The sequence below is a fragment of the Talpa occidentalis genome, unplaced genomic scaffold, assembly GCF_014898055.3.
Source record: "Talpa occidentalis isolate TD23 unplaced genomic scaffold, MPIMG_talOcc4v2.1 talOcc4.8, whole genome shotgun sequence".
Lineage (NCBI taxonomy): Eukaryota > Metazoa > Chordata > Mammalia > Eulipotyphla > Talpidae > Talpa > Talpa occidentalis.
The window spans coordinates 9,883,624-9,907,283 of NW_023605194.1; the positions used below are offsets into that span (position 1 = coordinate 9,883,624).

General features: G+C 40.4%; 1 protein-coding gene across 1 annotated transcript in view; it reads right to left on the reverse strand.

The window, feature by feature from the left end:
• The window catches only part of ATRNL1 (attractin like 1), a 474,279-nt gene that overhangs the window by 75,389 nt on the left and 375,230 nt on the right, over positions 1–23,660 (reverse strand). Inside the window, 1 exon segment of the mRNA XM_054690388.1 lies at positions 23,137–23,251. Within this exon segment, the coding sequence (XP_054546363.1) occupies positions 23,137–23,251 (115 nt within the window).

The window sequence follows — 23,660 nt, forward strand, 5'->3', positions numbered from 1 at the left end:
GTACACATCAGTAATATGATGTCATGAACAAATGAACTCTACTTAGATCCCTGTCCTCATTCCACTATCTTGTCTCAGAGATAGATACGTGAGTTCAAATGAATCTCTTCTGGAGTCCCTTTCCTGAATGTCTTTAGAAAAACTGATCCTAAACTTGTTCCTCCATTTGTCCCTCAGGATAACCTAACACCAAGGGGCAATGTGGCCGGCTTGTCCTTTTCACTCCCCAAATTGAGTAATGACATGAGTTTCACTTGTCTGACTGTTATATTTACACAGATTACCCTATTTTAATGATGTCTTGAATTAGTAAGATCTTTAGAGTAATTCTAAAAGCTTGCTAGCTTTATTCAACTGGAAAAGAGCTCTCAAATCAACTTATATTAAGAAGTTTGCTATTAACATAAAAATTGCCTTAATGAGTTCACTGTTAGGAGATGTATAATGCTGAAATGCACAAAAGAATGAATGATTTATTAGTCAATTTAATTCAATTTTGTCACCAACTCCTTCAATTCCTATTTCGCAATCACTTTCGAATCCACCAGATACTATTGTTTTCTACCACGATGGGGACAGTTACCTACTTGGATTGCTCTAATTTTTTCCTAACTGGTCTCTAGCTTTAATCTTTTACAATTGAGTTCATGTGCTGCGGCAAAATTAATTTTCTTAACACTCTATGTTTTTAGGTCAGTCCCTGCTCAACAATCCATAATGGTTTTTCCTTCCCACAAAGTCAAATCCAAATGCATCTTCCTACAAGCCACACTTGCCCGAGCAAACTCCCACCTCCAAGTCCCTCATTTCTGACTCCTCCTTGCTCAGAAGTCCCTCAGTTTAGATGGATTCCCTTTCATTGTTTGTCCTAGTTCTGCTATCCCATTACTTGAAAATCTCAAGTTCTGTTGGTGTCCATTTAAGTTTTACTGTGTTGGGCTACCTGAATTTCCCCAATAATGTATCACAGACAGAGTGGCTTAAACCACAGAACACAGTTCTGGAGACTCAAAGTCTAAGATCAAGGTGTTTGCAGGCTGGTTTTTCTTGAGGCCTCTCTGGGCCTTTCTGTCTTCCTTCTGTGTCACCTGGCCTTTTCTCTGTGTGTACACCTCCTCAGAACCTTGTTCTCTTCTTGTAACGACACCAGTCCTATAGAATCAGGGCCCCAACCCATAGTTTCATTTGAATTTGGTTACTTCTTTGAAGTTCTCATCTCCAAATACAAAGGGTTAGGGCTGCAACATATCAATATGGGGAGAACACAATTCAGTCTAAAAAATGTGTGAGTGGTTCCTCTCTCATTTTAATCTTTGGAATGGAAGCTTCACATGCACACTGTCTACCCAAGGAGATTAGTGTCTCCTTTGGAAAGTAGTAATCTAAGTTTTCTTTTCTGTTCTTAAAATTTGTGCATAATTCACGTAAGTTTACTTCTTCAATAATGCCAAGTACTTGAGAAATGGACTCCTAAGAATTACCTGCAAAGGTAAATAACATCTTCATTTTCCAAGTCAGTAATGGAGTACAGCCTCAAATAAGGCAGGTCCCTGATTACCAGTGGGTGATGCTATCTGCTTCAATTAGTACTGGTCAGTGTGAGATGAGAACGGAAACTTCAGTCGAGAGGTAGGACAATCAGGACCGTGATTAATCTTCATGCTGAAAGAACACAGCCCAGCAAATATCAGGTATCTCTGGACTTGGGACTGTATTCTGAGGAAGACCCAGCGGAAAGACAAGACATGGAGGAGGGTGGTTTGGTCTCAGAGAAGGCTACAGATCTTCTCCTGCAGAGTACCAGAGAAACAGCAATTATCTGCCCCCAAGCTGAACAGCAAGGAGAGTCGTGGAGTGGATCAGGGGATGAGAAAGACAAAAGAGAGAGTGGTGGGACCAGCTGTAGGTGCTATTTTAGTCTCATCCTGGATCCCCAGCAATTCCCACTACACCTTCAGAACCTCACTTTTAGTTACCTCAAAAGTTATTTGTGTTTGGGTTCATATCCTTAACTGCACAATGTATGTCATTTCTGAGTCTTCTTAAGGAAGAAGACTGAACACAAAAATTAAGTTATTAAGTAAAATGCTGTGAAATCATCCAGAGATGTTCTGAAATGAGTCTTTGAATAGAATGAATGAATAAATGAATGAAAAGTTGCCAGGATGTTTTCCTCCGTCATTTTGGTTGGAAGTCAAAATATTCAGCTAATAAAGTAATCAGATTAGATTCAGGACAACCGTTTTGAATTAACAGTGTTTTCTTCTGCCTCAAAGGGTCCTCACCCTTCCCAGTCCGCAACCAGAAACTACCTTAAGGGCTAGTATTCCAGATCTGAGCAAGCTTGGAGAAGCACTTCATAAGTGGAGAAGGGTATTGAAGAGAGAAAGGCCACAGCTCTTAAAATCATCAAGTATGTTGCTTTGAACAAGAGCTTTTCACTCCTACTCAAATTTATCTTGTGGATGAATTTAATAAGCTATGAAATACTCCCCAGGGACTCACCTGCCTTATATTTGCTACTCTGAGGTCTGAGTCTCCTAGGTCCTAGCTCCAGGTCAGCTTTGCCTTGGTAATAGCTTTCTCTCATTGCGGCATCCCTGGTGACTTATAAAAACAGCCTCTGTGCTGCTGGCACTGCCAGAGCTATAAGAAGGTTATAAGCAAGCAGACAGGTGGACAAAGGCATATCTTTCTGAAATCAGCTATATCCGGATTGTAGGTCTGAATTGATTCTGCTCAGCTGTTACATAGCTATTGTCTCCCATTTCAGGGTACTTATCTTACAATGAGGAAAACAATAAAGGGACACTATGAAATATGATCGGAAGGATCTCCTTAAATGGCCAATAAATAGTGTGTATAGTTAGATTTTTAGGAAGAGCAGTTAGTGCTGTATCTTTGAAGATTCCCAGAAAAAAATCTAGGCTTCCCAGAATTCTGTTCTGATTTCCATAAACAAATCAAGGAAATGTTCAACTACTGTGTTCTTCATTATTTCTCTGACAAATGCTTGAAAAATTGGCAAACTGAAGCATCTGCCTGATTCACAGTTGCACTTTCTCTGGAGCTCCTCCGTCAGGACATAACAGTATCTCCAGGAAACTGAAGATATTCACTTTATTTCAATTAGTTTTTTCCACACAGTCCACTGCCTCTTCAGCCAGCTCAGAAAACAGGACTTTTAGTATTCCTTAAGCTGTTTGACTTATGAGATAAGCACTAAACTCCAACCTAGTCAGTCCCCAGGAAGATTAGGCCCTTTGTGTCTTATCAGTTTACCTGCTGATATTTATTTAACACCATTTGTGATGAGTTCTCACTTTTTCTGTCCATTTGAATTTTGACTTAATATTAATTTATCTTTATCTTCTGATTAACACAATTCTACCTTTGTGACCTGGAGTCAACTTTTTCTGTGAATAGGCTCATCTAAATACAAACCTAGGAATTAAACAGTACCTGAGTTGGAATAAAACTTTTAAGCTAGCACAGACCCTATTAGGATTTTGAACTTTTAACAAGAAAAAAGCACTGACATCTTTCTGTCAACATTTTCCTGAACCACAAATTGCTCATGCATTAGAAATTCTCTAGAAAAGGCATAAAAAGGCGATGAAGCAAATGTATTCTTGCAGTGCAGGTCTGCAAGTCAGGGTAATTTCAGAATATACCACATAAGCTGAAAAGATGGCAGATGCAAGAATTGGATTTAACCATAGATGATAACCCAATTTTCTCCATAGTGCTGTAACTCAATAAGTCTTTAATGGCTTCTTAGATAAACAGATGGATGTCATCAAAAGGCACAGGATGATAAATCTGATTGGTGTCTGAATAATTTGCACAGCTTTATCCCCCCAAACAAGCAGCTAGAGAAAAATGGGAGAACCCACCCGTAAGGCCCAGCATGGTGGTTTAAATTATTTGATTAGAAACAGTTGTATTTTCCCAGCAGTGTAATATTGAAAACAACCAGAATGGCAAAGTCCAGGAAGTGCAATATATCTTTTTAATTAGGGTTCTTCTTTGGAAGATTTATACTGTTTAGTTTAAGTTGTGTTTATTCTTATTCAGTTGACTCAGTTTATTTTCATACAGATTTCCAAATATTCAATTAAAGTCCTTTGGAAGAGTATGACTTTCAATTATCCCTGATGACCCAGAGTTTAAAGGCTTTCAAGTCCACAGCCCACTTTCTGCTAGTCAAGCAGTTCCTCATTCTTTGAATAGTTCTTTTCCTTGGGTATTTCTTCGTTTAGCTCAAGTCATTTGCCAGGATCACTAAAGTGGAACTAGATTTCAAATGGTCCATTGTTGTGGGTCCAATATAAATATGAAGTCTGACCAAGCCTTTCTGGGGCTGGGACTGTCAAATTCCAAATGCACTGACAGACTCAGTGAGATTTATCCAGAAGAATCCAGAAGAAGGGCGGCGGGGGAGGGATTGGGGTCAAAATAAAGGGGTTGCAATTGTTTGGGGAATATAAAAATAAAAAAATTAAAATTAAAAAAAAAAAAAGAATCCAGAAGAAGGGTAGCTTAAAAGAGATCTGCAAGGAAATATGCCTTATGTTGCCATGGCCACTGTTAGATCTGGATTGTGAGATTGTGGGAAAGTTCTCTGGCTTTTAAGCATTAAATTAGAGGGCTAGAGTGTTTTAAACGTCTGATGATAAAGCCTATAATTTCTTTCAGTGTAAAGGGAAACATATTAGTTGGGGCGGTAAGACTAATGGTCTTTGTCTCTAGTGTAAGATACTACTTTCAAATATTTCTGAGAGAAGCAAACATTTACTTTTGTCATAAAATAATTTCCAGTACAGAACCAGCATCTTCTGGAGAATGGAGTTGAAAGTAAGTTTTCCTTCTATCCCGAGAGTGCAAAAATTGCTTCAAAATATTTTTATTATCTAATGTTAATATGTCTATTGAAGCAAATTTTTAGCCATGTGGAATAATAAAAATAGAGGATTCTTACATATTGCTTACTATAGGTTTGCTACTGTTCCTAACAATTTATTGTACTAACCACTCCTCCACTTTCAAGACAATTCTAAAGGAAAGAACTACTCTTATGCTCAACTAACAGATGAGAACACCAAGGCACAGATGTATTGAATATCATGCCCAAGATCACACAGCTATTAAACAATAGAGGTAGGAATTAAGCCTCAGGCAGTCTGGCTCCAGAGTCCATGCTCTTAAATATTTTAATGTTTTACTGCCTGTTATAGAAGTTTGATTGATGCATAAATAGATTCATGATATTATCGGTAACCACATAGAGATGGATTGGTTAGATCCCGTTAAAGGCAGATAAAAATCTCTGCTCTGGAATCCGGTTACTCAGTCATGCAGGCTGGGGAGCTCTGGGCCACTCTATGGGGAACAGTGAAGATGACCAGTGTTCACCTCTGAGCTTGGCTGCAGCTCATTCTATCAAGTGGAGAGACATGTACTGGGAAACTTTACTACCAGATTTGTGAGATGCTAATGGGTGACCTTGGCGTGATTGCAGATAACTTCCTCTACTAAGCCACTGCAGAGGCTTCTTGTTTACTGAATACAGAGTGTCACTGGTCAACTGTAATTCACTCCATGATGGAATCTGTCCCCCCATGTCCCAGTGCTATTTTCATCACGGTGGGCATGTAGCCATAATTTACCAAAATAGTTTTCATGACATTCAAAATGTGTCAACTGGCTGAATAAATTGGTAAAATTTTCTTGAGAAGCAACTTAATATGTATTGAAAGGCTAAAAAAAAGTTTATATCTACCAGTTTAAAGCTAATATTATGTTCAAAAGAAATAATCAGAGATTATCAGCATAGAAGTGGACAAAAGATTTACATGATAATCTTTATCATGGGATTGTTTACAACACCAAAAAGGAATAAAAAAATGAAGAAGCCTGGCAACAACAACATAAATAGTCAAGAAGAGGAGAATAATTAAGAAGTTTATGATACATCCATAAAATGCAATATTATGCAGTCATTAAAATTATGTTTCTGAGGAATTTTTAATGATACAGAGAAGTACTCATTATATAATATTCAGTGAAAAAGCAGAATACAGAACTTTATAAAAATTGCTGCCACTTATATAAAAAGGATAAAATCTAAATATATCTGAGATCCTAAGAGGAAAAACATCTTTTGTTGGTTTCCTCTGAGTTGTACAATTTTGATTTTTCCAAAATTTCTAAAATGAGAAGACATTAACTTTATAATCAGAAAACCAACCAATAAAGCATAAACACCCATTAGCTACTGGAAGAAGAAATGGTATCTGGGGAGGCAAAGGAGGAGGCCATTGCTGGCAGAGGAAGCATCACAAGCAAAGGCCGAAAGCCAAGAACATCAGATGATGTATGAGCAACGCATCACCTGTGTCTGCACAGTGAAGGGTCTGAGGGGTACAAGGGTCTAAGGGGTCTAACGATCTGAGGAGTCTGAGGTGGGCAAAGGTGGTATGAGCTAACAGAGCAGGTCACAGAGGTTTCTGGTTACAGGATGATTCCAAATGTCAAAGACACTGACCAAGAGAGAAAAGATTTGCCACGAAATGTATTCAGGAGAATATACTATGGGCTTATGGAAGAGATTCAAAAGAGGAAACCAAAGCTTATTTTGAGCCATGCGAGAGTGGTAAGAAACAATTGGCCTGGGACTTAGAAGACCTGGGGTGATGTGCTGGTCATGCCAATAATCAGCTCTATGGCGTAGGATAAACTGTATGCTGCCTGCTCCTGTATGTGCAAAATTAGAGGGACAGAAGATCTTAATCCATGTGATCATTCATTCGGCTAAATATTGAGGGCCTCTTGTGTCAGACACAGTGCTGGACAGAGAGGACACTATGATGAAGACAGAGATGGCCCTTGCTTGTGTGGAGTTGACAGTCTTGTTAGGGAAGAAAATAGAGAAATACCTGTTAGTGTAATGAGTGGCTTTGGGAAAATAGGAGTTCACTGAATCTTCTCTGAGTTTACTGGAGACCGCAGTAGGAGAGATTAAACAGAGAGGCAGCTGCTGAAGTCAGATTACAGTGGGCAGAACGACATGGGGAAAGGGTGCTGCTTAAGAAGTTTGACTTGGAAGAAGATGAACAAGAAGTGGCAGGAGCTAGTGAGAGTTGTAAGTCTCAGAGTGCTCTCTGTTCTAAGACACTAACATTCACATGCACCCAAATCAGTATTTTTACCCTTCCAAGGTAACAGCCTCGAAGAGGGCAGCAACCAGTTCACTGTATAAGCTCTATCGTGTTTGTATAAAAATCAATCTCACGGTGGCCACATCCCAAACACTAAAAGGAAATTAAGATCTGGAAACTATTACTGTGAGAACCTGTGTCGTTTCAATCTGTGGGTATGTTTAAAAATGTAAGATGGAAGCTGGACGAGACAGGGGCTGAGCAAGATGAACTCCAGTTGTCACATTCTGTTATGCTAATGATACCGAGATTGGAGTTGAGGAAGAGGACCCTTTCAGGGAGAAAAGGCTAACAGGAACCCTGTGCAGCCTGCCAGTCTGCTGCTTCCAGTAAGGAGGCTTTGACCTTGTCTCCTACCATTCTTGTGTGGCTAAAGATGGTGTAAATAAATGGAAGCTCTGGTTACATGAGTTTAGAGAGACATCAGCACTTAAAGCAGTTAGCTGCTGGAAATTCCTAGATATGTAATCAAGACAATGCTAAAGGCAACAAGTGATGGCATGAAATTCTATTGTTTTAGGAAAATCTAACAGTGGAATTTTGTTTTGTGAAACAGCTAACATCTGCCATTGGAATTTCTGGGAATTCTTATATTACCAGTTTAACACTAGTAATTTTTTTTTTAACAGAAGAGTATGTTTTCACTTCTTAAAAGGACAGATTTTTTTTTTATTGTACGAAAATACAGGGATTTCAGAAAGGCAGTTCCACTATTAATCTTTGTGGTCAGAATTCATGGTAAAAGGTTTGGATTTATTTTTCATTAGCATTTTATCGATTGGACCAATTAGTTCGAGCAAGCCTAAAATTCCCAGGATTTCCTAAAAACTAACAGCTGTGCCTGTCTTAAGCTTACATAATGTGACACACATGATGTAAATTTGCCAATTACAAGACCCAGAGGTAGATGCACAGCAGTGAAGCCGGGGTGTGATCGTAGGACTCTGGGACAAAAGATAAAATAATGTTTGATCTCTGGGATCACACTTTAAAATCCCTTCCTTCTTTTTGCTCCAAGTCATAAAACAGGGCAAATTAAATGTAAGCTTAACCTATTTCATGTGTCTCCCCCACCTCCTTTCTTAGATTTCTATACTGTATTTAATACTCCCCGGCCAGGGAACTATGAGAGTGTAAGGATTAAAGGCATAAATTTTAGAGTGAGAAAAAATTGAGCTGAAATCCTGGTTCTGTCAGTTATTAATTCTATAAACTATTGGTAAATTTTTGAACTTAAATTTTCATCTGTGAATGGGCCTCCCTGGTGGCGCAGCGGTTCAGCGCTGGGTTGCGAAGCGGCCCGCAGCCTCTGCAGCGCCAGTTCAATCCCCAGCTGCTCCCCGGCCACCGGAGGAGGGTCCCGCATGGCGCACAGACCCCTCCTGCCGCCCGCTGCTCCCCTCAGCAGTGTACTTCGATCCCTCTGCCTGCTCTGCTCCCTGCTCTGGCTCTGGTGAATTCTTTCACCCTCCCGCGCTTCTGACTGTATCCAGTGCTTGTATAAATAAATAACAAATCTTTAAAAAAATTTTTTTTTTCATCTGTTAAATAGGAATAATAGATTCCAACTTATAGGGGTAAGATAAGATTAAATGAGAAAACATAAGTAAGCAATTACTGCAGTAGACTCATAGTAAATACCTAAGTAATAGAGGGTGTGTGTGTGCATGCATTTATGTGTGCACATGTGCGTGTGTGCACGTGCACGTGTGTGTGTGTCTTTGCTTGTTTTGGATATTTATACCATTTGCTGAATATATTTTCTAAATTGAGAAAAATCCATAATAGAAACTACATTTGCACTAGGAGCCCCACCCATTTAATTACTTGGTACAAGCCAATGTCAGCATAATTTAACAATATGTTCATTAGAAGGAGATCCTTAATTGCATCATGGTTTAAGATGCTTAATTATTTAATAATTTCAAAATTTTAACCAAAAATACAGTAACACATCATAGTTATAAACAGTTCAGTGAATGTGTATCATTGTTTTAAGCTTAGCTCTCCTCATGGTGCATTAGAAGTCCTACCAGGTAATTTACCCATCAAATATGATTTAACAATAGGAGGTAAAATTTAGAGAAAAAAATTCACAAACTACTTAAGTCAATATTTGAATAAGATGACATTCTAATGGACAACATAAAGATGAACATGAGTCAGGAGGATAACACAGAGGCAAATATAAGATTTTCAATGCCTCTAATAGGTGAGTGAGTGGATTCCTGGCTAAGGCCTCGGAAAATTCAGTAATAGCATCGCTCAGTACACAGGTCACATAGACTTGACTTGAAAATCAGTTCTACAACTTGCTCACTTTAAAATTTTTAGGAAGCAAAAAAGAATTTAGCAAGTAAAATAACCTTTCTGAAGCATGGTTTCTTTAGATGTAAAACAGATAACTTCTCCCCCATACACTGGAGTAAGAAAAATAAGTGGACATATATATGAAGCATCCGAAATAGTGGCTGCCCACCAGGTCCGCTGTAAAGTGTGGTTATATTAAATGTTCTTTTTAGTTATCATAAGTTTAAGAAATTTAAGTTTTTATTTATATGTTAACATAGGATATACTAATGACCAAATTCAGAGTCATATGGGAGGTAGCCTGGCTTAATAGAAACCAGAGTCCATCTATAAACAAGTGTTGCTCTGGAAATTCTGAGAAAGAACTTCAAGGACTGTGACAGTCATTCTCTTGAGCTGCTGAAAACTGAGGCAAAAAATGAAACCCCCCAAAACTCAGGTGGTTGCTGATTGGGAGGGATCATGGACAGAGATAACAGTGATTTCAAAATCCTAAGCCTAAACTGAAAATCACTATAACAGATGCTTCAAATTGCCAGTGGAGCTTTCTGATTATGCTGCTTCTCACCTGGGTAGCCTGGTGGCATTTTCTAGAGTGAGAAGCAGCAACTCCTGATGATAATTCGTCATTTTTCTAAGATTTACAGGCAAGGTCAGGGAGTAATCACAGAACTGATCACTCTATCTCTTCCTTCTTTTCCAGAGCTTCTGAGCATGCACTTCTCCCATCCTGACACCAGTCCCTGCTTTGTCAGATCCCTGCAGAGATCTTTTCAGAGATTTAGAACTAGAGAAAGCTCTACCCGCAATGTTCAGATAGGTGTGTATGAGTGTGAGAGTGCAAGTGCACAAGTATGCATGTATGCATAAGTGTGAGTGCATACATGAGTGTGGACGTGTGTATGCATGTGCTCATGTGTGAGGTGCATGAGTGTGCACACACACACATAGGGGCCCTCAACATGTATCATCTATTTTAATCTACTGCCCCCCCTAAGAAACAGCCAGAGTCCATTGCTTATATTTCAGAATACAGTGAGGATAGTTAATAAACAGAGACACACACACATGCAAAAATTCTAGGTGAAATAACTTTTTGATGATTGGCCCTGGAGCCATATATAACTTGATGAAGCAAATGTAATTTCTATGAGGAAACATCGTCTATAATCTATGGATGGATTTTCAGAATTGGCCCATTTGCAGAAATGGTCTAAGAATTTTTAACTTCTCACTTTGAAATAATTTTAGATCTACAGAGAAGTTACACAGAGCTTAGTGTTCTCATTTGTCCTTCACCTATCTCTCCTTAATGATAATATTTTACATAATCACAGCATTATTTAACAAAATCAGAAAATGAATATTGATATAACATTATTTCTTTGGGGGCAGATGAGTAACCTACAGATGCTATTTGAATTTCGCCAGTTTCCCAACTCATGTTTTATTTAATTCAGGATCTCATGATGTGTAGACATCATTAGTATCTAATCCTCGTTAATTCTTCCTCTTTCTTTGTCTTTCATGACCTTGACACTTTTGAAGAATTCTGGTCAATTTGTTCTGTAGACTGTTCTTCAATTTGAATTTGCCTGATTTTTTTTCCATGATTACGTCAGTGCTCTAACGGAATAACATAGAAGTAATCTTTTGTTCTTTTCAGTATCACCCACCAAGGATATAGGAATTTTATATATTTTATTACTAGTGACATTAACCTTGATCACTTGAATAAGGTTAAGTCTGCTACATTTCTCTACTGAAAATTTATTGTTTTCCCTTCATAATTAATAAATATCTTAGGGGAGATACTCTGAGACTATGCAAATTTGCTGTTATACATTTTATTTTCTTTCATGAATTTCAGATTCCATCAGTGGTTCTTGTGCTATTTGTCTAATGGTGAAGTTTCTATTTCCTTTATTCATTTTTTTAGATTTATTTTTATTTATTTATTCATATAAGAACTGGGGTGTAGGCCAGAGGTGTGGTGTGTGAAAGGAGTCACCAGAGACAGAGTGGGGAGCAGAACAGGTGGATTTACTAAAAAACACTGTTGAGGGGAGCAGCAGGTGAGACAGGAGAGGTCTGCTGTGCCTTATAGATCAGCTCCCTGGCCAGGGATTGAACTCAGGCCACAACCATGATAGTGTGATAGTGCTGAGACTTAACCCCTTGCACTGCCAGGGAGGCCCTCTATTTCCTTTATTCTTTATGCACTTAATAACTAGAATTCTGTAAGGGAGAGAAAGCTTCCCCTTGTTTCTCATCTATTTATTTGTCACATATCTATGTTAGTGTGGACTCACTTATTCTTTGAGTAATCATTCAATACTACACTTACTAACTTTTTGTTTGCCCATTTGCTGCTTCTCAGGTTGGTTTCTATGTCTTTTCAAAATGTCTTCCTAATATTTGACACTTTCTGGAACTAGTTGTCCCAAGCTCCATTTGAACTTGCATTTTCCCCTTCCTAGACTTGGAGCCCACTATTTCCCGCCCCCTCACCGTAATGTGTCTCTGGTTTATAGTTGCTTGTTGATTTTGATTTTTACTTTATTATAATTAGTCTTTTTCCTGGTCCCTTATTTAGGTTTTCTAAATTTCTGCTATGAGTGAGACCATCTGGCATTTTTCTTTTTCTTTCTGGCTTATTTCGCTGAGCATGATCCCTTCCAGCTCCATCCATGGTGGGAATTGTATGAGGACTATAACCAAGATGAAAATGCATACATTGTGCAAAAATGAAAAATAATGTAAAAAATAAATAAAACTAAAACAATAATAGAAAAATATAAAAAATATAAAAAAGCAAAATATAGAAGTGGTGTTCACTGCTGTGGAGGCGCTGTCGATCACAGCCCAGAAACACACACGTGCACGCGAACCCGCATACCCGTCCTTCTACCTCCCTGCATGTAAATGAGTTCACACTGAGCCCTCGATTCCACTTCAACACCACAGAGTTCATTCTACCTTCCTGCTGTCCTCAGTATTACCTTCTTCTGACAGTGAGAAACTAGCTCTCACTTCGCCACATTCATTTCTTCTTCGTTCCAGCCTAGCACAGATATCAATAGCACCATATCGCCAACCCAGGCCTCTGTTTTCTGGAGAAACAAATGTGCTAAGTACAGTACAGTGTTTGCCTGCAGTTCTTTTTGCCTCTAGCCTCACAGTATGCAGTCAAGACATGACTTTCCACAGTCACAGAGCCTGCTCTTTCCTCCCCTGTCCCCAGTGTAGTTGTTACTCATTTGTAATTAGCTTCATTTTATGTTTTGTATTCCATTTTACATTCCCCCACATCCTAATTTTACTTATTAGATCTGTGAAACATTACACATTTTTGACAGTTCCACGTATCCAAAAAGGTGTGTTCAGAGACGTGTGGCTCCCTGCTCCCATTAACCACTCCCTCTCTTATGCCCCCATTTTATACTCCATTCCCACAATACTTCCTCTGGGCAAACAATTTCATTAGTTTTTGCTTTATCTTTCTTGAAATCTTTTGCAAAATTAAGTAGATTGCTACATTTTCTTAAATGTCCTTATTCCTTACGTAGAGAACAGCAAACTGTAGGCATGCTTTTGTACTTTATGTCCCTTACTTAGCAATACATTTTGGAAATACATTTTGGAAATGATTCCAGCAATATATTTTGGAAATGATTCCAGCACACTTCATAGAGATCTCCCGAAGCCTTGCTTCACAGGTGCACCATCCGCCATTTGTGCAGGTAATATGACCTATCTCACCACTCTCCTATGTCTGGTCAGAATGTGACAACACTGCGTGAATGGCCACCCCACGAGTCTCCAAGCTGTAGGGGGTGCACCCAGCAGGACTGCTGACAGGACAAGTGCAAGTGCTAAGAAGTCCCAAGTTCTCCTCCAGTGGGGTTGTTCTAGGTTACGTTCCCACCAGCCATGTTTTGTCATACTTCAAATTTTCACCCAAATGATAGGTGAGCAATGGTACCGCAGGATTGTTTTAATTTGTTTTTCTTAAAATTACTTTTAATGCAGATGGAACAAAGCAGTGGAGAGGAAGTGCTGGTGGACAGTGAGGAATTGCCAGAATCAGGCTTCCCCAGACAAGACTCTGTCACCTAAGAAGTCTATGACTCCGAAGTGTTGGGGGAAAGGGAAAGGCATCAGCACGAAGAGGAGAGCTGCCCACCGGGTATCCAAAGAACAGAAGATGAGCTGGGAGGCCTGAGGCATGAGACAGGCTGTGAAATATTGATGTTTCTACATCAAGGAAAAAGGTTAATAACAAGTAATGCTGAACACAGAGACAACAAAGTCTTTGAAAAGTCTCAGTATTATGGACTGTGACCTCTATGACCCCTGTGACCTCAACAAAGGAGAGGAGGTCACTTACCAGCAAGGGTCAGGAGTGACTGAGAGTGGACATTCTCCCAGCAGAAGAGGGCCCGGGGGCTCGCACCTCGGCCACAAGGAATATGGAGGAGACACTGACTCTGCTGAGACACCAAGCGTGAAGCGAAGCCTACGAAATGTTCCCTTTCATGAAGAGGAAAAACGGATGGTCTCAGGGAGGATCAAACAACGATCTTACGAATGATCAAAGCATTCGAGTAAGATTTTTATATTTGGGGAAAAAAACAACAAAAGATCCAAAGAAGGACAAAGGCGTAAGAGGAAGGAGGAACACAGTGAAGCGAAGGCACTGACTTCCTATTACACTCTGGGCACTCCAGTCCCTGGAGACAAAATGACAAGGGAACTCGCTCCCCTGAACCTGCCTGGGTGAGACACAGAGAGTGCAAGAAAACTTTCATCATGGTAAATACAAAAAAAAAAAAAAAGGAATATACTGGGGATGAGTAGACAGGAGGTGACCCTCGACTCAGCAGTTCCCTTGGTGGAAAAGGTGAGGTGTTGAGTGTTGGGGTGTTGGGGACAGTGCAGACAGAAGGACAGGTGCTTGCCAAGGGACAAAGGTGTGGCACATTCCTAACAAGTGGTATCTAGAAACACTCCGGAATCCAGCAGGGGGAGGCATTTGTTATCTCCCTAAAGTCATCGTGTTTGCAGACAACACAAGGTGGGCACGGAGCACAGTCAGGACAGGATTTAGAGGGCTAGGATTAAACTTTAAAAATATCCTTGAAACATCAAAAGAAAAACCAATGAAATTAATAGCTCCCCTGTCTTGTGTAAGAAAAAAAGTGGCCATAAACACACAATGCAGAATGGCAGGAAAAGCCAGGCAGGGGCGAAGGAGCTCTGCTGAACTGTGAGTGGGAGCACAACTGCACGTCAGGTGCCCAGGAGGGAAGGGGAGAGGAGAGCCCAGAGGGACCCCCTGGGGTTCCAGCAACGGTTACTGTGGAATAAGACATAGTAAATGGTGGACTCTGAGGGAGTCGCTTCAGGGGAACCTCAGTTTTCTCACCAGTCAAACAAAGGGACAGAACTACCGTTACACAGTCCCTCTCTCTTCCAGGGCTCCTGAATCAATGACAGTGGGAAGGCTGAAAGCATTCTGGGTCTCCAGGTGACCCACGCTGGGATACCAGCTCTGCAAGTGGCTGTGAGACCGCCTCTGACCGGGATGGCTTATTGTAAGGAATGGAATCAGCTGGTTTTTATTTCTAGAGAGATGAGAGCGAGAAGAAAATAGGAAATAGGCTCAAACTTCAGTGGAAACTGTTAAATAACAGCACGAATGGGTCCCAGAAGTGATGGTATGCCTTTCGGGAAAGTCTTCAGAAACTGTCAGAGATGATTCTGGACAGGGTCACCAGCTGTGGCTGCAAGTAGCTGGGTGTGCCAGATGTCACTTCAGTGCCCTTGCTGTCGCTGTTTCTGCCATTGGATAATACTATGCATAAATAGAGTATTACCAAATCACCCTGTTTATTCATTTTATGTATCTATTAATGTGGACGACAGTTTCTCTGCATTTTACTAGTAAAGTTTTGAATACAAATACGACTTGGCCTCTCCCCATCACAGCTCTACATTTGGAGCTAATTGCCTCGTGGAACACTTAAGGAGTCATTTTTCATTATGATGGTGAGCAAGGGGAGAGCAGATGGCACAGTCATGTTATTGATTTGATGATCCTTGCCTGGCTCATTGAATAAATGGAACTGAATGTATGGTCACTGCGTCCAGACTTTAGGGCCTTCAAGGTTCAGTTCAAATTATGTCAGACAGCAGGTTCATGGGGCAAGAATCCATTTATTCTTCCAAGGCTTCTACATGATGTTTCCAAGGACCAGGGAGGATTCCTCAAGCCACTTCCTTGGAGTCCTTGGGCCAATTTATGTTTCCCAGTTCTTAAGGAAGAGGGTGAGCTCTTTCTTAACTTTGCCAGTGCTTTACTGCCCATCAGTTAGGGATGCCGATCCAACTTAATGGCTGATGTCTATTTACAAATAATTTGGTGCATAAAAGGAAGTAAACAACTCTAGCTTTCCAGAGGGCCATTATCTCTTTCTCTAAGTGCCTTTAGAGAAAGATCATTCTAGCCTTAAGGAATTAATGTGACTATACCCAGACCTGCCTTTCCTAGGCATCCCAACTGCAGGTCAGTGCTCACTCCTCTTTTGCTACTGAGCACTTCCGTGAGAAGGAAGGGACAGTCAAGCTTGTAAATGCCTTTGGTCAGCTATCAGGAGAAGGAAGAATTTTTATCAAAATTTGAACATAGTCCTATAGCATTTGCTAAGGGACCACTGGTCCTTTGAAGTGGTCTCAGAAAAATGTTTATGTGGGAAGAAGGGATTCCCAGTGTCCCTGACCCATGATGTCCTTAGGATTTTATCAGTTTCCTGGCAAGGAGAATTACTTTCCCAAGTTCCTTACTTTTTTTTCCTTTTTGGACTTAGGGAGTTCTGTTTTGTCTGCTGTTTCTGGGCCCTGGTGGAAGACAGTGGATAATACTGCCTTTGGTAAGAAGTGGATTACTATTATTTTCTTTTTTCTGGTTAGATTTTGCATCATGGCATAATAACCATGAGGATAGTGTCAAGTCTCTCTTGGTGTGAGAGACCCAGAGACCTTGGCTCTAGTCCTTGCTCAGCTACAAACACACTGACCCTGAACAAGCCTCTCCTAACCTCTGGTTCTCCAGGTTTGTCTTTGGCAAAACAAGGGCTAGAACTAAATAATAGAGGGCATTTCTAAAGCTCCAGAACTTCTAAAATTCTCGGATACTCACAATTACCCTTGCATAACAGGACTCTCTAATTCCTAACCATTAAAAGCAGAACATCTTACTACTCGGCAGTTTTAGATAGACAATGTTAGCTGTCAAAATAAATACTTGGGGGCTGATTTAGCCTTTCCATTGGATTCAGACCTACAGAAAAGTCTTTTTTTGTTGTTGTTCTGTTGCTTTAAAGGAAGGTGCTTATTGCAAACAGATCTTGATTTTTTCCCCTTTGGTTTTGTGAGTTGATTTGTTGAGATGCTTACTTTTTCCTATTTTTGTCTTTGACCACAGTAATTAATTACTACTCAATTCTAGAAATAACTCACGGGGTGGCAGGCAAGAAGATGAAAAAGAAAAGAAAAATGTTGGCCATGTTTTCAGAGCTGGTGGGTCTAATTTTTCATGTTCATAAGTCCTGACTGTTTAGGTGAGCTTATAATTTCTCTATCTTGAGATTATTTGAGTTAACTTTTAAAGTGTTCCTTCACATCTGCAGCATGTTTAATCAGCCATGTTCACTATTCTTCACTTTTGTCCTTATTTTCTTCTTTGTCTCCTTTACACAGTAATCATCGGCTCTCAATTAATGATGGCACAACTTTAAAATCTTAAGTGGGGGGACCACAGTGACCATGGGCAGTAAAAGAGCTTTTTTGATTCTCCAAAGCCCAAGACTAATGGTCTCTGACTACAATTTAAATCCTCCCACTCCAAATCTAATTTAATCCCTTCATTGTATACATGAAAAAGCAGGTCCTGAAGCAAACAGATTTGCCCATGGCCACAGGGCACAGCTGGATCTTGATCTCAGAACGTGTGGCTCCAAGTCCACACACAAGCTTAAGTCCTTTTCCTACAACTGCCCGCTCGTGCCACTGTCACATGCCAGGTCAGGGCCTCCTTGACAGCTGTGTGACGGCGCACGTGATGCATTCCGTCAAATGTCTGCAGTTAAATCACCAGGAAAGATAAAACTATGCTTCTCACTGACTTAAGTCCAATACTCAGCAGAGCCTCAAGGTTCTTCCTTTTTGACACTGGATTTAAAGCTAGGGGACAAAAGGTTATCTGGAGTACCCTGTATCTTTATCCAGAAAAGCATGGTGATGAGAGTCCCATAGGCTGAGGTCCTGGGTTTGAATATTCTGATTCACTCACTCACTAGCTCTATTTATTTTAAAAGACTTATTTATTTTTGTGTAGAAGAACTAGGGTGTAGCATAGAGATGTGGGGGAAGAAGGAGGTAAGAGGATTCACCAGAGACAGAGTTGGGGGAGAACAGGTGGATTAACTGAAATACACTGCTGAGGGGAGAGACAGGAGAGGTCTGCTGCACCATGTGGGTTTGCTCCCTGGCTGGGGATCAAACTTGGGCCACAGTGGTGACAGTGCTGAGACTAACCCCTAGGCCACCAGGGAGGCCCCTCACTAACTAGCTCTATTGGCCCTGGACAAATAATTTAATCTCCCCTGAGTTTCAGGGCTTTTTAAAATCTGTAAAAGTGGGGGCCTCCCCAGTGGCGCAGCGGTTGAGCACTGGGCTGCGAAGCTGCCCGCAGCCTCTGCAGTGCAGGTTCAATCCCCGGCCACTGGTGAGGGTCCCACATGGTGCATAGACCTCTCCTGCCACTCCCCTCAGCAGTGTACTTCTTCGTCAGTCTGCCTGTTCTGCTCCCCGCTCTGACTCTGGTGAATTCTCTCAACCTCCCGTGCTTCTGACTGTACCCAGTGCTTGTATAAACAAACAAACAAACAAACAAACAAATAAATAAATAGATAGATAAATAAACAAGGAAAAAAATCTGTAAAAGTGGGATAATAGTGACTTCATTAGAGTCTTTTACAAGGCCAATCCAAGAACGTCTACAAAGCACCCAAAACAATGCTCTAAATTACTAGTGCTCTTTCTGTCACCTCTTTTCAGTTACTTAAGCCAAAGTATCTTTTTTGTCATTATTTGTATTTGGGTGCAGAGGCACACATTCTATGCATGTATCTATGACACTATGGAGAGAGTATGATTTTTACCATTTAACAATATTTCTAGATTGTTCAAAGTAATCTGGTCATCCTGCCAATGTCTAAGCCTAAAGGAAATAATTAGAAAACTCAGACTTTCTAGCAGTATTCTCTTTGTGAATGTTAGTCAATCGAATATGAGGCAAGGTCAGGGAAAATTCTACTTTGAGTTGAAGCAGGTCACCCTTTTGGGCAGTGGACATTTGAACCACTGGGAATTTTAATCCAGTGAGAAAAGTTAATTTCTTTCTTATTACTAAGAACCCATAAGCTCTGAAATCCGTATTCCTTCATCACAGAGTGACAGCAGTCATTATCATTTTCAATTTATGCTTTTGAAGAGCTCTATTTACTTTGTCCACATTTCATCTTAATGTGACTCTAAAATGCTCGGGGACCGAGCTGTCCCAAGCAGTAGGAAACAGGCCTGGTTGCTGAGTGTCACGCAGCAGAGTTACTTGATCTGGTTGGTTTTCATGGGGACATCAGCTTTTCAACCACTCTGAGGTCAGAAGAGAAAGTGACTACTCAGCGTGCACATGTCCACAGCAGAAATCCCACATTAACCCCAGAGAGGCTGGCAGGGCTGCTCACAAAAACACAGGAATGAAGCAGCAGGTTTATGGGGCAGGGAACCTAATTAGTGAGCTCCAGGAATGCCAAAAAGCCTATTTAATATCTTTTGCTTTTACACTTGTAAACCACCTACAGGGAGAGCTGCTCACAAATACTTACATTCATTATATTAAAAGGAATTAGTGCTTGGGATAATCTAGAGGATGAACCTGCAGTTTTCCCCTTGACCTTTGTTAAGAGGAGAGCTATGTCTAGTGTCTAGACACAGAAAGGGCCATGTCTAGTTATTATTGGAATACCCCGGGTGAAAAGAGAATGCAGTCCAAAAACAATGCCATATTTTAAACACCAACAAATACCAACTGCTACTGAAAAAGAGATGACCAAGATAGCACCAGCCTGTCTCTGAACCACTCACTTGTTAGTGCTGAAGTTCAGTTTTTGAGGAAAACCACCACAGTGATAGGATGCTTCTGCCTTCTCATAATTTCCAAATTGCCCTTCCCTTAAATGCTTTTATTCACAGTAATGAAGAGTGCATTATGAAAAGTATCACTCGACATTTAGGAAGCTACATTTCAGAAAAGGGCCTGATAAAAACTTTTGAGATTATGCACAGAACTACAAGAGGACATTTAATCTAATAATTATTGTTAATGAATCCTTGAGTAGCTGTGCTGACATCTAGAGACACAAACAGTTCCTGAGCCAGGGAGGACTCCTGCCCCCGGGCCCTTCACACGGCAGGCATGGACTCAGCTGGTCTGTCCAGAAAGCTCTCCCTCTCACCTTCACAACTTCCCCAAACCTCTGAGCCTGTACCTGAATGAGAGGAGGCTCTTCAGAACTTAAGGCTCCTAGGAGAGCAACGTGGGAAAGAGTGATGAATTCTCATACAATTCCCCATGGTATTGCCATTCACTGAGACTCACAGATGGAAGTGGTTGCTCCCAGGTTCCTATCATCATCATCATCATCATCATCATCATCATCATCATCATCATCACCATCAAAAGCATTGTAACCTGCATTCACATGCAGGACACTGTTATAAGCACAGACAGACAGATGAAAGTCCTGTAAAGATGTGAGATAAGGGCCTCCCCAGTGGCACGGGGTTGAGCGCAGCGCTGTGAAGCTATCCACAGTCTCTGCAGCGCTGGTTTGATTCCCGGCCGGCCAGGGAGCAACTCACATGGCGTGACAGACCTCTCCTGTCTCGTCCGCTGCTCCCCTCAGCAGTGTCCTCGGTCTGTCTGCCTGTTCTGATCCCCACTCTGTCTCTGGTGAATCCTCTCACCATCCTGTGCCTCTGACCTGTACCCTGGTTCTTTTATAAATAAATAAATCTTTAAAAAAAACCCAAAAGATGAGAGATAAGCTGAATTCCAGCAATGACATGATCAGTGTCAACATTTCCTTCCCAAGAGCCAATATGATTCCCAAACAGTTACTGGAATGCACTTCTCAGGTATTGGATGATACTATATCAAGTTTTAATTGGCTGTGAGCATACCTAATACATTGATGAGTGGGGGAAAAAGTCATTAATTTGAGCATCAGAATCAGCATTTGCCTTGCTCAGGGAAAACCCAGGTGTGGAAACTGAAAATTTTTCTCCACAGAAACTACCCCATTTTTTTTGCAGTGAGGTCAAGGGTTTTATATTTCCCCAATGTGTTACTATAAAACTGAAAAGAATTTTGCAATGGACACCAGTATTCCTAGCACCTAGATTCTAACATTAACATTTATTTAACCTATTTTACAACTTACCTGTCTAACTATCCATCTTACTATAAATATCATATTTTTGATGCATTTCCAAGTAGACTGCAGATAGCAGATGATAATGTATTTTGCAAACTAAAATGAAAAAAAAAATTTCTACTCCTAAATGGATAACTTAAAAAAAATTACATTTTTTTAATGAGGAACAGGTCACCCTGAATTATGCATACAGACATTCATCACAGTTCAATCTACAGGCTCTGTAGAAAGTCTAGTGGGTTAACTCAAGGTTTTACCTCTTATACTATTCCAACAGACATTTTCAGTATTCCCCTAAATATTTGAATTGTGAAGGCATAGGTTGTAGATTATAGAGAAATAAGCTCTCTGTTACATATCACCAGGAAGAATTATCTAGAATGTTGGCAGTAATGTTTTTTGTTCTCTTGCTTTATATTTTAGTATTCCCCCAACTAGAGTTGGGGAGTATAGCAATAGGAGATCCTTATGCCTCAATTCCTTCATTTATAAAGTGAGTTTTGTAATATCTATCACACACAGAATTTTCATATAAACAAATGCAAATAATAGGAAAACACTTTCTAAAGAGTAAAACCCTCTACACATCTAAGATGGTGTTATCATAAGTAGTCATAATGCATCTGTAATAAAACACAGCTAAGATAATGGTCCACAGCGCTGCTTAGCTTTTTCATATCAGTCAAAAAAGACTTCAAAGGTTAAAGGGATGGAGTATTGGCAGTTGCCTTCTGTCTGCCCTTCAGAACATCATCTTGTCAAGGATCTCGAAGAACCTTGGTGTGTATCACAGACTTGTTTTCATTAGTGAAGTGTTTGTTTTGGAAATCATCCCAGTCTTAAAACAATCCTTCCATTAGCTGGGCACTGTACCTATAATTACCTATCTCATCTGAACGATGCCAAACTATTCTACTTACTGCATCCCATTTACCTTCGCGGTTCTAAAAGGAGGAGGCATTCATTCAATGGATGAGAAGGTGCAGAGAATGTTAATTTCTCTGCATAAACACCTACAAATGAACTCTGAATAGGCATTCCTGTAATAAGATATCATTAGGTACCATAAATGACTAGCTCACAGGTGATGGGAATCCTCTGTGCCCACATGGGAAACATTTCCTTAGATGGATATCCTAAGTTTACAAGGTACACAGTAGTGTGGCTTCCATTTGTGGGTCTGGGTGGATACAAATAAGACAGTGAAAGAGCAAGGTCCAAACTAACCAGGAAATAAAGAAAAGATTAAGTGGGAGGGCAAGTGCATCATCAATTGTTATTTTTGAGAACCTGCCAGATCGCTGGCATTTCATTTAATACTTAAGAGACTGAAGTGCATGATAGATTTGAAATCACCCTTACCCTCAGTGAACATCCATTTCATTAAGAGTTAGATAAAGAAAGCAATTGGGAGACAGACCAATTAGAAACCTCAAGTGGATGGACTAAGATATGTAAAATGAGAGAAATAAGCCTGTCTTGTGATTTAATTACAAGCCACACTCCACACGAAGCATGTTTGCAATGTTTACATCACAGCAATGGGAAGGCCTAGAGAGTTACCTCCAAATTGAAAATATTCTGGTCAAGTACTAAAAGAAGAATCAGATGCAAAGGGTCCTCTGGCCTGTAAACTCCACTTGTCTGGTGCCAAAAGTAAGAACATGTCTTTTTTTGGGGGGAAGGTTTTGCTGCTGGAGCCTGAATCTTGGGAGATACCTGAGCAGCCAATGCAGAACGTGTCTTGAATACAGTGTGCTGGAGGCATCAAGCTATCACCCCGGATGCCACTCAAGAAAGTTCCCCAGTTTCTGTTTCCTATTTATGAAGCAAGCTTCCAATCACAGTCATAATTTGACATCCTATATGACATATACATTGGGAAACAACCTGGCCCAAAGGTCAAGACCTTGTTGAGTAGTTACAAAAACAAATCATACACACATATATACTCAACGTGTCTTTTTAAGGGAAACTTTGGCAAATCTAAATTGATAGCAATGCAGACATGTCCATGCTCTTTGGGTAAAGATCATTCCTCTTACCTGACTGCCCAGGTGGAGGGGCACCTGATGGTCCTCTCGGGAGACAAAGAAACACAGTCAAAACAGCGGCTCTGTTCCCGGCACAGGGTTCAATGGCTATGGGTTTAGGGGCTCCCTGAAAAAGAAAACTCACTTTCAATGGGCATAATTAACATGACACTGCAAATCTGGTTTCCCCTAAGCTGTTCTTTCCTAGTGGTTGGAGACAAACCTGTGTCGTCTTAAAAAATCATTAAATTGACTATTTTATTGTAGTAATATGAGGGACTTTGTGGTGATGGTCATTAACATTTAGATGACATTTTTCTTGAGGAGTTCGTTATATATTGGTACATGTTTTTGCAATTTTTGAAAAAGTTCTTTTTGCTTTGTTCTATTTTTATCTTGCTATTCCCTTCCATGGGATTTTTTAAAGAGAAACTTTAGCTTCCCAGCAAAAGTAAAAGGAATGCAGAGTGATTTTCCATATACTCCTCACCCACGCTTGCACAGCCCCCCTCATGAACATCCCATCAGAGGGTTAC